General features: G+C 31.0%; 1 protein-coding gene across 1 annotated transcript; it reads left to right on the plus strand.

Annotated features, from left to right (window-relative positions):
* The first annotated feature begins 517 nt into the window (after positions 1 to 517).
* On the plus strand, positions 518 to 12,454 carry LOC123654970 (geranylgeranyl pyrophosphate synthase). The gene is made up of 8 exons (XM_045590825.1): positions 518 to 660; positions 1,038 to 1,192; positions 6,763 to 6,907; positions 9,794 to 9,914; positions 10,569 to 10,708; positions 11,073 to 11,175; positions 11,531 to 11,658; positions 12,342 to 12,454. The coding sequence occupies exons 1-8, from the start codon at positions 616 to 618 to the stop codon at positions 12,435 to 12,437; spliced, it is 933 nt and encodes a 310-aa protein (XP_045446781.1). The 5' UTR covers positions 518 to 615; the 3' UTR covers positions 12,438 to 12,454.
* Positions 12,455 to 13,468: the final 1,014 nt, after the last annotated feature.

Consider the following 13,468-nt stretch of genomic DNA (forward strand, 5'->3'; position numbering starts at 1 on the left):
TACCCGAAACGGGGCATACCTTTCGGCGTCTGTTAGCTCAACAGATTTTATGGACTCGGAGTCGGAGCTCAACGAGTCGTCCTCAGCGTTACCTTCCTCCTTCTTTTTCCTTTTCTTACTTCTCCCCATCTCTTGATTAATTTATAAGTATTTATTTATAAAAAACTCCAGTGAATGAATTATAAAATTAATAAAATATTTTTGAAAAAAAAAAAGACCGCCTTTTCACTTCAAAGTTCCCGCGCTTTCCTCATTTAAGATTTGAATTACAGTGACGTATTATTGATCGTCCAAAAACTAAGCACAGGTTACGAATTTTAATGTTCAACACACGTAATAATAGTTTAATATTTAAATGAAAGAAGCAAAAATTCACCATTTATCTTTATATAATATATTCAAGATTCACGTACAAAAAGTAATAAGTAATATTATTTTTAAAATGTTATAACATATTGGTCGAAATCTAAAATTGTCAAAGTCTGATGGCACAAGTCAACCGTCAGATGTCAGTTTCTCCTCCACTGCAGTGGGAAATCGATTTTTCAGATTTCGTGTTTTATTTTATTAAAAGTATTTCAGAAGTAAGAGTATAAAACGAATAATAGTCTAAATATGTCGCAAATTGTAACAAAAGGTGGTGACAAAAGCCAGGATGAGGTGAGCCAAATTTTTATATTAAACTATATTTTATGCTTTTATCTTAAAATTTTGTAAATTACGTTTTTTTTTAGTATAAAATAATTTTAAATAAAATAGTTCAACATTTTTATGACGATAACGTGTAGTATAAGAACTGCATGCAGTATTACCATAATTTATAAAAATTGCTTTTAAGGGAATAAGAATATAACTGTTTGACATTATTATTTTTTATTTGTTATTTGTTAATTAGAGCTGTAAAATTATTTAAAAGCTATTGCTTAGGAAATTAATAATTTATGTTTTACTTAACACCAAATTATTACACATTTAATTAATTTCCTTTATTTTGCATTGTATATGCCAGCCTTTTTAACATTTTTCATATTTTTTAGAAACTGCTCATGCCATTTACTTACATACAACAAGTGCCCGGTAAGCAGATACGATCCAAGCTTACCGTGGCCTTTAACTATTGGTTGAAAGTGAGTGATGAAAAACTTCGAGCCATTGGTGAAATTGTTCAAATGCTACACAATTCAAGTTTATTGTAAGTACCTCATTAATATTCTTATGTATATTGTAACATATGATAAGATAAGTACTTTTTTGTAATGCATAGTCTTTGTATACTTTGTATTTTCTACTCTGTACTCAATTATGAAATATTTTAGATATCTTGAGTTATAAAAAACAATAGATAATGATGCTAACAATGGTAAATGTTTCATTTGGTGTGAATAAAACACGCAAGTGATAGACAGTCGGCAAATATTAAATTTTCAAATTTTATCATAACATCTTTTGTACAATTATTTAGCAAAGTTCATGACTAACAAAATTTTAAAACATAGTTATTACTGGCAGAATAAATGATTTTATTAATAATTAAATGTGTTATGTATTTTAAGACAGGGCGCTACAAATACTAATATATATTCTGATGGTGCCCAAAATATATGTTTTTTTATATATTTAGGAGACGTCCACGAAATACGTCCTGCATAATTTATCGTTTTTGATCCCTACGTTTGTCACTGTTAAGTCACTTTCAGCGACCCTCTAAACAATATTACATAACCAAAACTAGCACCCTATATGAAAGACATTTTACATTTTATTGTCATGAAAAAATGTAAGAACTATCAAGCTGAGAATGAAATTTAAAAAAAATATATTGAAATATGGATGTCATATTTTTAGAAGCCTAATCATATCTCATCACACCAAACAAAATCCCTTATTTGCAAACATATTTTATGGATGTGCCCTTATGTTTACCCCCAATATGTTTAAAACTTAATGTTTTTAAAAGCATCCTTTTGCATGCATATTTTAAACGAAACATTTGAATTCATTTGGGTAATATAGCAAAATTGAGAATAAAGTAATGCTGTTATACAGTAATGTTTATAACTTTGTCTATCATGGTCGCAAGGCCAGGACACAAAGGCCTTCAAGTGGTTCATTCGTGCAAAATGTTACCTGTCCAGTTGATTTTCATGCCACAATAGTAGCATGCAATAGATATTACTTTTGCTGTTTTTGGTGCATGTAGTTTTCGTCTAAAATTTTCATTAAAAACCAATGTCAGGCCATATTCTGCTTTTGAGCTTGATTGTCTCCTCTATTGTTGTCCTCGTTGCTTAAGATCCTAGGATATCTTATTATCGATTAGAATTCTCCGAGCAAAAGTCCTGACCTAAAGACCTAGTCGGTACTCGAAATTTCGTCTGTCCCACTCCCTCAGCTTGAAGCGCTGAGGGTTGATTGGTTTTTAACGATAGACTATAAATTTAGTGGTACCTTATGACCTTGCTGATTTACGCCATGCTGCCATTTAGCCTAAGAAGCCAGAATACTTGCGAAATTGCGACCCATTGCGTCGTCTTCTTCATAGTGGAATACTATGGTATCGTTTAAGGCTTACAACTTACAACGTCCAAAGAAAGGTGAAAAGGCCACCCTTCTCTATGCCGCTCTACCTATTTCCTGATTGCGTCAGGTAGAGAAATACCGGGAGTAATCTTCGACTTCAGATCCCCCGTCAGATCCATTGTGCGAAAAAGAAAAATTCAAGGATTGGTAAACAGCCTTAGTTAGCTTAACCGCTAGCCCAAAGAACGCTCAAACAATAGCAGGATATCAATTTCGACCCCTTTGAGTCCTGTATTTCGAGCATCCTTGTGTGCAGTGAGTAAGTTCACCCATTTCTACTAGAGGCACCCTCTAATGGACAAAGAGAGTATACTCAATTCTCATATATGCCACCATTGGGTTAAACCCAGCTGTCTGAAAAAGGGGGCGTGGCTGTATAAACTATCAGGGTTTGAACATAAATGACCGCGAATTATTCATTCCCTTTTTATTTCTCACCATCTGAATTCCACCTATCTTTGAATCTACTCGTTGTACTTTAGGAATCCAAAACCAAATTCATTTCAATAGTGCCAAAATAACATTGTTTTTTTTTTTGCCCATGTTAGAAGAAGACACGAAAGAGGAAGGATAATAAAAAGTGACAAAAAATATGTGATTTACGGTAACCGAACTTGTGGTTGTGACCACGTCGATTTACTGTTCTGGCCATAGATATAGTAAAAAAAAGTAGATAATGCGCGGCCTTTGTTGTTAGTGAAGCCACAAAACTCGGCTCCTTCAAGTAAATACACGCGCTCACGCACACATATGCATCAAACTACGCTCATTTTCGTTAGTATGTCACGAGGCTTCATACAGTAACTTTGCTTATAAAATGGCGTCTTGTGTGATTAAATGGTGCAAAAACAATACCAAAGTAAACAAAAAATCTGAAGGAATATCGTTTCACACGTAAGTACATATAAAACTTTAAATTTATTGTTATTCCAAAATAATATTGAGGTTATTCGGAACTTATAATTTCAATGTCACGAAATGACGTACCACGGGAGTGTTGCCAGTAGTTCTTTTTTTCAATACCCCCAAAATGTGGGTAAGTAAATTGTACGTAACCAGAAAAATAATTAAGTAAAAAGTAGACATAGTTATTGTTTTTTTTCTCGTGTCATTTTATGTTACATAAATTGAAAATAAAAAAATCAAAATATATTTATGAATTATTAACTCGTTTGTTTTATGTTTTAACTTTTTACAATTTTTGAGTAAACTAGGTACCCATATTTTACTATCAAATTTCATGGTTTTAGGTTTCCAACGAATATTTTAATAAGAGGTGAATGGGTAGCGGCTGTAAGACTGAGAAAATGACCACGATTATTCTGGCCATGCGCATAAAGTCAATTTAATACGATTAGTGATTGAAAAATATTTGAACATAAGACTACATCATATTAGTAAAATGCAAACAATGACGATGACTCTGAGTTCTAAGCGACAAAAATTTAAAAAACTTATCCAACATAAAGGATTCTAGGTTTAAGAAAAATAGTTAAAAAAACCGACTGCAAACTGAAAAGAGATAAACAGAGGGGATAGGAAGTGTCCATTCATACGATTATCTTACGAATATATTTTTTTATTATTCTACCGATTTTTTGTTTTATTTTTAGTAAATTTATTTAAAACTATAAACAGGTTTTTATTTTCACATACCCATTTTACCTATATTAAATTAATTGTTTAATAAAAATTTTAGGGACTTTTTTTAAAAGGTGTCAACACTTCACTCACTCACACATCTTTAAAAAAGTGGCTTCACTTTTCTGTTCTAGGTGCGTTATCTACCTTTTTTTACTTGATCTATGGTTCTGGCGTTATTGGACACTGCTTTTGGCGTTTTTGGAAGCCGTTGATCCAAATTAATGAATAAATGAATTGTAAGCGGACGTTGGTAGCAAAAATAACTGTCAAATATTGTGACAGTAAAAGTATACGCAGAATACTTACTGAAAAAGGCGAAAGATTTATGCGTTTTGAAGAGAAACCTTTAACAAACGCTTAGATAAGAATTCGAGGAATTTGTCGTATATATAAATACTTACTACATATTCTTTTATTTGTCGTCTTGGTGAAACAGCGTTTATTAAACTATATGACTCACTATAATTCTTAGCGATTCGCTTAATCGACGCTTAACTGGCTGTGTAAGGGACGTTTTGTTTTCATTAATTAATTTGTGCGTCTGATGCTACACTCTGGTATGCGTTAACAATGAACGATATTTGAGGATAAATAATTTTTCTTTTGTTCTATTTACTCCTATAAAAAAGTAACGGTCTTGTTTTAAAATTTCTTCATCTACAAAATGTATTATAAATTGTGTTTGCTAAAAAAAAAAAAAACGATTTCGTTACATTATTATAGATAACTCAGAAACTATCGCTCGTTCTAATTTAAATGAGACCAAATTAAAGTAACAGCTTTCGAACACATAAAAAATAATCAAATTTAGAACTTCCGTCTCTTGTTTAAAAAACTTTTTGAAGTCCTCCTTCTTTGAAGAACTTTCGGTAAAAAAAAAAAAATGTAGATTATTAGCGGAGATTTTGATCGTAAGCAAAAATAAAAAGGACCAAATTAAACACTCGTATTTATTTAAAATGGTCTTTATTGTACATTATGAGCGAAGGTCGTGAAATTGTTACCAGTATATTATCACCAGATTTTATGAATTAAATATCTCACCAGATTTCATTGAGAAGTGACTTTTTTATTTCAAAGCCGACCAAAGCCTGAAGGTTTTATTTTAAGGTTATTGTACTGAAAGTATAAATAACTTGGGTGACACAATCGAAGTATTTTACAAATGACGTATGATAGTGAAAACAAATTTACGTATTTTTTGGTTTATTTCCACGCACTGTAATAACAAACAAACTTTATTTACATATTATATTTTATAGACAAATTTTACACATGAGTGGGTTATTTCTAAATACCTAATACAGATTTAGAGGTAATGTGATGTTTGTGACAATGGACGGATGGATATTAACAACTCCTTTACGCAAAAACTACTAAACTAATCTTGGCACGTTGATAGCAGGAAATCTAGGGTAACACCTAGCCACCTTTTTATACCTAAATTCTCAAAGTATCGAAAAATTGGCGGGTAAAGCAGCGAGGCTTAGCTAGTTAATTATAATATTTATTTACACGTTATATATTTGTACCCGCGACTTCGTCGGCGTGGAATAGTAACTTTGGACAGCATTTTTTGGATGTATCTTTTGGTTTCTTTTAGACATCAGAATAGCTCTAATATTTTGTCTCTTATCGCAAACCTAAAAAACATTCACATAAACCTTACATATTTCCATACAAACTTTTATCCTCTACTCCCTATTATTATTTTACACCCTTGAGGATAAAACTTTGAATGTCATATTTATTTTTATCGAATCAACAACCTAAAAAATAAGTTTCAAGCTTGTAGCTCTAAAAATTACTATACTTCCATGTAACTTTTCTTACCCCTCTTTTAACCCCTCACACCCCTTTTTTCACATTAAAAAGTAGTCTATATTGTCCTTTCTCAGATTTCATTTAAATCGGTTCAGTAGTTTTGGCGTGAAAGCGCGACAGACAGACAGACAGAGTTACTTTCGCGTTTATAATATTAGTAAGGACTATATACGTAACTTTAGAAACTTATTTTTAGATAGTTATATATTTTAGTTTGTAATTATTTTGCGAAAATACTATTATTTTAAGTCAAAATGACTAATCGACATCAGATTTTAAATCCGTTATTCTATTATCGATACAGAATACAACTTACATATCGACAGTTTCACTATCACTTATCTTTATATCTACTTCAAACGATAGAAAGTAGGTAGGAATATTTTATAATGCTATTTAAATGTAATTTTAGTCATTGTTTTATACCGTAGTATTGTTTTGTACAAGTAGGTCGGCAAACAAGCGCAACATATCTGATAATAAGCGATTAACGCATTCTGTAGACGCCTGCAGATCAGAAGCATCGCAAGAGTCGTTGCCGAAACCCTCCTTAAGAGCTCTGGCCACCTCACTCATAAGGAACACAACCATACATAAGATCAGTATTTTTCAGCGTATTTCCTGTAAGGTTGTGTTACTTCCCCAGTCGGGCTTCGGTGCCCTACCTCAATATAACATATTATAATATAGAATTTTTTTCTAATCTCATGACAGACTGGACGATATACAGGACAATTCAATTCTACGTCGAGGTATTCCAGTGGCTCATTCCATTTACGGTATCGCGAGCACCATCAACGCTGCCAACTATGTCGTCATCATCGCGCTTGAAAAGACCTTGAAACTTGGACATCCTATGGTAATATTAATTTATGTATATATATATATATATATATATATATATATATATATATATATATATATATATATTATATATATTATAAACATTTTATCTTTTTTTATCCTGGAAATAATGTAAGCATATGGGCGAACACGCCCCACCCTGACTTGAAGCTAGTAACAGAATTTTTAGGTTTATAATTTAAATTTTAGAGTAGTCAAACCGTTCGCTAGCTATTATTGAAATAGTGAAGGTAAAAAATTTTTTTTTTTTTAATTTACTATTATGGTATTTAAGCAATTTCTATATTTATTTGAATCTGCCCACTGCAAGCGAGCTAATTTTCCTGCTGTTGTGTCATCACGTCCGACTTCGAAGAAATCCTCCTTTAAATCCTTCAGAGAAGTCCAAAGAGAACGAAGTCAGAAATTCATTATTAGCAAAAAAAAATAACAAAGGAAAAAAATAAGGATAAGCGATTTGTACCTGGGCCTCACTCCATACGAAACATCAAAAAAAGTTATAGCAACTAACTAAGAAATGAATAGATGATGATGATGAATAGATGTCAATAATTTGATCTCCTGTGGCTGACTTATCAAAATCTAGGCTTATTTAATTTCTCTGTTTTTAATTTACGTTTCGGCCAGAGCGTTATATTTATTTTTACATTTAGTTCCAGTACAAAATTTACTCTGATATAATATACTCCTCAAAACAACTTGTTATTATCTATATCTTGCATACAAAATACCGAACATAATAATAATTATGTTTGAATCAAAATACGTTAGTAAATAAAATAATAATAATAATAACAAAAACAGTCCAATTGTAGACCTTTTTTTAAGGTAGTTCAAATGTGCTCACATTGTTAAATTGCATATACACTACAATATTTAATGCACAATTACGTGAATAAATTATATTTTTATTTTAAATAAAATCGATTTTAAGTTTGTATTTTTTATAACTAATAGTTTTTGTTTACTTAATAAATTCAGTAGTTTTTTTTTTTAAATAATATATATTAAAAAAATTCTATTGAATTATTATAATTACTCGAATTTGTTGAGTAAAATGTGAATTAGTTAGGTACTTAGGATTTTTTTAAAGTAGGTATATAACGAATCGAGCTGTGCCCGCGACTTTGTCCCCGTTAAATAAAAGTAGCCTAAGTACTACGTCAAAATCGGTCCAGCCGTTTCAGATATTAGCCGGAACAAACAGACAGACAGACAGACAGATAAAAATTGTAAAAAAATGTTATTTTGGTATATTTATACACATACATCCATATGCATTTAGTAAAAAGCGGTTATTTCAATATTATAAACAGACACTCCAATTTTATTTATTTGTATAGGTTGTCCTTTTTTTTACTCTCGTAGTTAACTTCTTACGAATAAAACAAAAAAGATAACTTTGATCTTTACATTAATCTACCTTACCGCAAACGTTGAATATTTGTTATTAGTACTCAGTTAAGCTTTTTAAAATTGTCCCCTTAAAATAAATGTATTACAATAGTATCTGTACTAAGTGACATAAGAGCCTTGGTACACGAGTACACAAGAGACTTGGTTACAACGCAATATTCAAAATCATCGATGCGTAAAAAAAATGTGTAGTTACTTAGCATATGAATGAACTCATATATCAGAGTTTTGAGGTCGATTACAATGTAGCATATAATTAGTAGCGTTAAATTCAATTATCTTTGTATGTGAGTGTTTTGAATACATTTATGTACGCATATTATACACAAGAATTGTTTCCTACCATACCTATTGTATTTACACTTATGACAGGCTGTGAATATTTATAAACGCTGCTTTTAAAATGCTCCGTACTAAAATGCTAAAATATATAAATTGGACCTTAAATACAAGCATCGTAGCGTTCCAACAGTGGCGGAAACATGTGTATTTAAAAGTTTCTTGACTAACAACTAAATCAAAATCAAAAACAGCTTTATTCAAATAGGGCCCATAAGCACTTTCAAATCGTCATTTTAGAAATTAAAATTTAAAAACAAACTCCGCAGTTACACTTTTGAAAAGAAAATCAAATTAGTTGCACTAATTGACAAGAACTTTGAATCAACAAAAAAAAAAATATAAAGGTGTTTTTATTTAAATATTTAGGTTTTTGTCTTTAAATTACTGTTTAATATAAACTTTAACGAGATATTCGTTACTTATAATGACCAATATTAATTTGTTGTTAGTTATTTTAAATTCCCAAAACTTTTCCAATGTTAAAAGCGTCTTGACCATTTTAGGTCTCATTGTTTTAATGACCGAGTTATTACACTAATCACGCCATATTCGAAAATGGGACGGGGTCTTTAAATAATAATGAATTATCACAGCGGGGGGGGGGGGGTGCAATAAGATCTGATCACGTTATACCTACATTAAAGGTATATATAATCTGAAATTTCTAATATACTTACGAAAAATTTGGGTTTTGGATTGGGAATCGGCAGGAGGTAGCCTAATCATCACAGGGTTGAGTTGCTAAAAACATCACATGATTACTGGGCGACAATGTTGGAAGAAATATAGTTAAATATTTTTTTTTATATCACTAGTTCGGCAAACAAGCGTACGGCTCACCTGATGGTAAGAGATTGCCGTAGCTTATAGACGCCTGCAACACCAGAAGCATCGCAAGCGCGTTGCCGACCCAATCCCCAATCACGCCAGGAGCTCTGGTCACCTTACTCACCAACAGGAACACAATACTGCTTGAAAGCAGTATTATTTAGCTGTGGTCTTCTGTAAGGTCGAGGTACTACCCCAGTCGGGCTGCTCCATATTTTGAGCAGAAAATTCCTGCTGTGCCCTACCTCAGTTAAATATATATAGTACTAAAAATTAAAAATATATATAATTCCAGGCTACTACAGTGTACACTGAACAACTGCTAGAATTGCATAGAGGACAAGGTATAGAGATATATTGGAGGGATAACTTCCAATGCCCCACCGAAGAAGAGTACAAGGAGATGACTATGAAAAGTAAGACTTGTGGGCTTTTAACTAACTGAACTCCAAATTTTACCTTAATGTAGTTTTACATAGCATGGACAGACAAATTGGGCAAACAGCTAGCATAGTATTTGTATATATATTTTTATATTTGTCTTCACTCATTTTCATACGCAATTCTAATTCAAAGTGGCATAACTTCCAATACGAAATTTTTACTTCATTTTCTCATCTCAAGGGCTTAATTTCTAATAAATGTTTAAACGTTAAAAGTACCCTTTTTTCTAATTCTAGTCAAAAATTTTGTTTCATACTTAAAAATAATAGACTATCATATAAATTTTCCTCTATATTAGGATTATTACGTTGGAGTTCTAATTTTCAAAAATCCTTTATCATTCGGTGTTTACTTTCCAAATAATTCCAAATATCGTATTCCTTTTTTTTTGTTTCTCTAGAATAAATAAATTTCGTTCAGCAATGCACCAGTAATATACCAGTCAGTTAAGACTTAAAAGATTTTTTTTTAGTTTTATTTATATAAATCTTGTCCTGGCTATAAAGAACTGAAAAAAAACTACCCAATTTGATCGGCAGTTGTTCGAAGTTACGCGCGTATGATTTATTACTATTTATATTGATAGATATTCGAAAATAATTAAATTATTTACTTTTTTTTTACAGAAACTGGCGGCCTTTTTATGCTGGCGATTCGTTTGATGCAGTTATTTAGTGATAACAAATCTGACTTCAACAAATTATCTTCAATCTTGGGCCTATACTTCCAAATTAGAGATGACTACTGTAATTTGTGCTTGCAAGAGGTATGATTAGTAAAAACTCTCCACACATTTACTGTCTTGATACAAAAAGAAAGTTGTAACTATCTATTTATTTTATTTATCTATTAAGAAAACCAACATCGTTACAGTTAATACATACTATAAACAATTATAAAAAATAAGGCCAATAACAGGTTTCCCCTTATAATATTTATAAGTATAGTTACGAAGATTAAATAAAAAAAAGATTGTTTCTCTATTTGGTTGGTACTAAACTTCGTCTAACTGGGAGATCGCTGTTTAGCGATAAGACTGCCTGTGGCACTTTTTTTTGTTTTGATTTCTTATTTCATATTTTGTGTAAAAAAGGGTAAATAAGTAACTATTGAACTGTCAATTATTTCAGTACTCAGAGAACAAAAGCTACTGTGAGGACTTAACAGAAGGCAAATTCAGCTTCCCCGTGATACACGCGATTCAAACTCGTAAAGACGATAACCAAGTACTTCGTATCCTTTATAATAACATTTCTAATTGCTTAATATGTACGATTTTATTTTTGTGTTACCCACACATTAGAAATTCTAAACATTTTTGATATGATATTCAAAAATGTTTCTAATTGCTTATGAAATATGTAGATAGGTTAACATTTTTTTAGCCTACATTAAATCAATTTTAATCAAATATTGTATTTACAAATAAAAAAAAATAAAGATTATAAATTTTACTCCGTTCGCCTCGCCCGATCACACTTTTCGTAACACTCGTCACGCTTTCAGCGGCTTACTACCCAAGTCAAGTGCGTAAAAAAGTTTTAACTTAAAAAAAAACATTCAAAATAGATATCCTTATCAGACTCAGATATTTTACGGCAACGTACCAGAGACGTCGAAGTGAAACGTTACTGCATATCGCTCCTAGAGAAATTCGGAAGTTTTCAGTACACTCGAGATCGTTTGCAAGAACTCGACAACGAAGCTAGGGCCGAGGTGAGTAAATAAAACAAGTGGGCTAAGGATTTGATTGTTAGTTAGTATTATTAGGTTTTGGTTCGGTAAAATTAATAAGACTGTGAAAATATTGGACCATTTCTCAAAATCTCAAATCCTAGCTCTGTTGAAAAAGTTAATTATAATTATACTAGCTGACCCCGCAAACGTTTCTTTGCCATATATGTTATTAACCCGCTTAATCCCCCCCCCTCCCGTTATAACTTAGGGGTATGAAAAACAGATGTTAGCCGATTCTCAGACCTACCCGATATGCCCACAAAATTTTATTAAAATCGGTCGAGCCGTTTCGAAGGAGTTCAATGTTTAACACCATGACACGAGAATTTTATATATTATATTGCATAGTTAGGCGATTAAGGAAGAACTGATGCTTAGGCGGCGATTAAGAGTTGGTAATTATATGTGTCTCCTAGGGAATATAGGTTTTAAGTTCCTTTTAAACTTCGTCATTACCCAAAATGTACATTTAGATTTATATGTCCTTTCTATTTGGACACCGAGTAGTATATTGAGACTAGCGTGTCCGTGTAGGACAAAAGTACCTAAATTTAATAAAAGAATGAAAAAAAAAAATAGTATAGAATGTTACTATTTTACGATGAATTGAAATGGCGTCACGGTTGGTTGATTTTCAGATTTATTTCTTACGATTTTTTCAGGTAAAACGTTTGGGTGGTAACCCCTATTTGGAGGAGTTATTAGACGAACTTCTCAGCTGGCGACGAGACACTAAAGCAACAGGAAACGAGGAATAAATAGAAATATTCCTTTCTTTGATTTTTGTTTTTTTTTTTTTGTAACATTTGGACAATCACAAACGTAACTAATCACGATTCTTATTAGTTTAGTTGAAGGACTGAATATTTTAGACTGTTTCGTTTGTGAAATAGTTTATTACAACTTTTTGCTTTATTTTAAATTTAAGGCGATTTTTTTTTTATTGGTAAAAGGAAAATTGAAAGATTAAAATAAAATATTGACAAAATCATGCCGAACTAAAATACAACAAAAAATAAAGTCAATTAAAATGTTAATCTGTGATTAATATTTAAAATTATAATCATACGATTTTAAATAATTGAACTATTTATACTTTAACCAAAGTTATTATTAAATATTGTTAATCTCAGATTGCTAGCAATGTTTTAGATTATGTTAACGTACAGTAAATTTCTAATCGAATATTGGAGATAGTTACTTAATTTTTCGTGTACTTATGAAATTATTATTTAGTTTTGGTTATTTTTTTTTTTTTTTTTTTTTTTGAGATTAGTACATTTTATTTGACAATACACTTGTACACGATACTTTCACATTCTACAGGGCATTATTAAATTATTTAATTTTCTAACAGCTACTTTTTGCAATTCTAATTGTACCTACGATGGGTAATATTTGTACCAGAAGCAAATAATACCTATACAAAAATATTGTTTCAAATGCCATCGACTGAATAAAATAATTTAAATTATATTAAAAATACATGGCACTTATTTTAAAATCGTAAATGCGTAATATAAATCATAATAGCACTATATTTGTGTATTATGTGTTTTTATATAATCATAGAGAATAAAGACCCTGTTCACGTTCACAATAACCACGAGTGTACGACGTTGGAAAAAAATGTGCTTAAACGTGCGTAGTTGTTGATTAAGTTTTACTTTTACAGAATTTTGTATGAATAATAATAATTCTAATTTAGTTTAATTTTTGGTTTATTTATAACTAATAATGTTTTCACTAATATTGTTAGGTAAATTGACTTTGCAGCAATAATCCTAGT

This window comes from Melitaea cinxia, chromosome 7 (genome assembly GCF_905220565.1).
Source record: "Melitaea cinxia chromosome 7, ilMelCinx1.1, whole genome shotgun sequence".
NCBI classification, from domain to species: Eukaryota; Metazoa; Arthropoda; class Insecta; order Lepidoptera; family Nymphalidae; genus Melitaea; species Melitaea cinxia.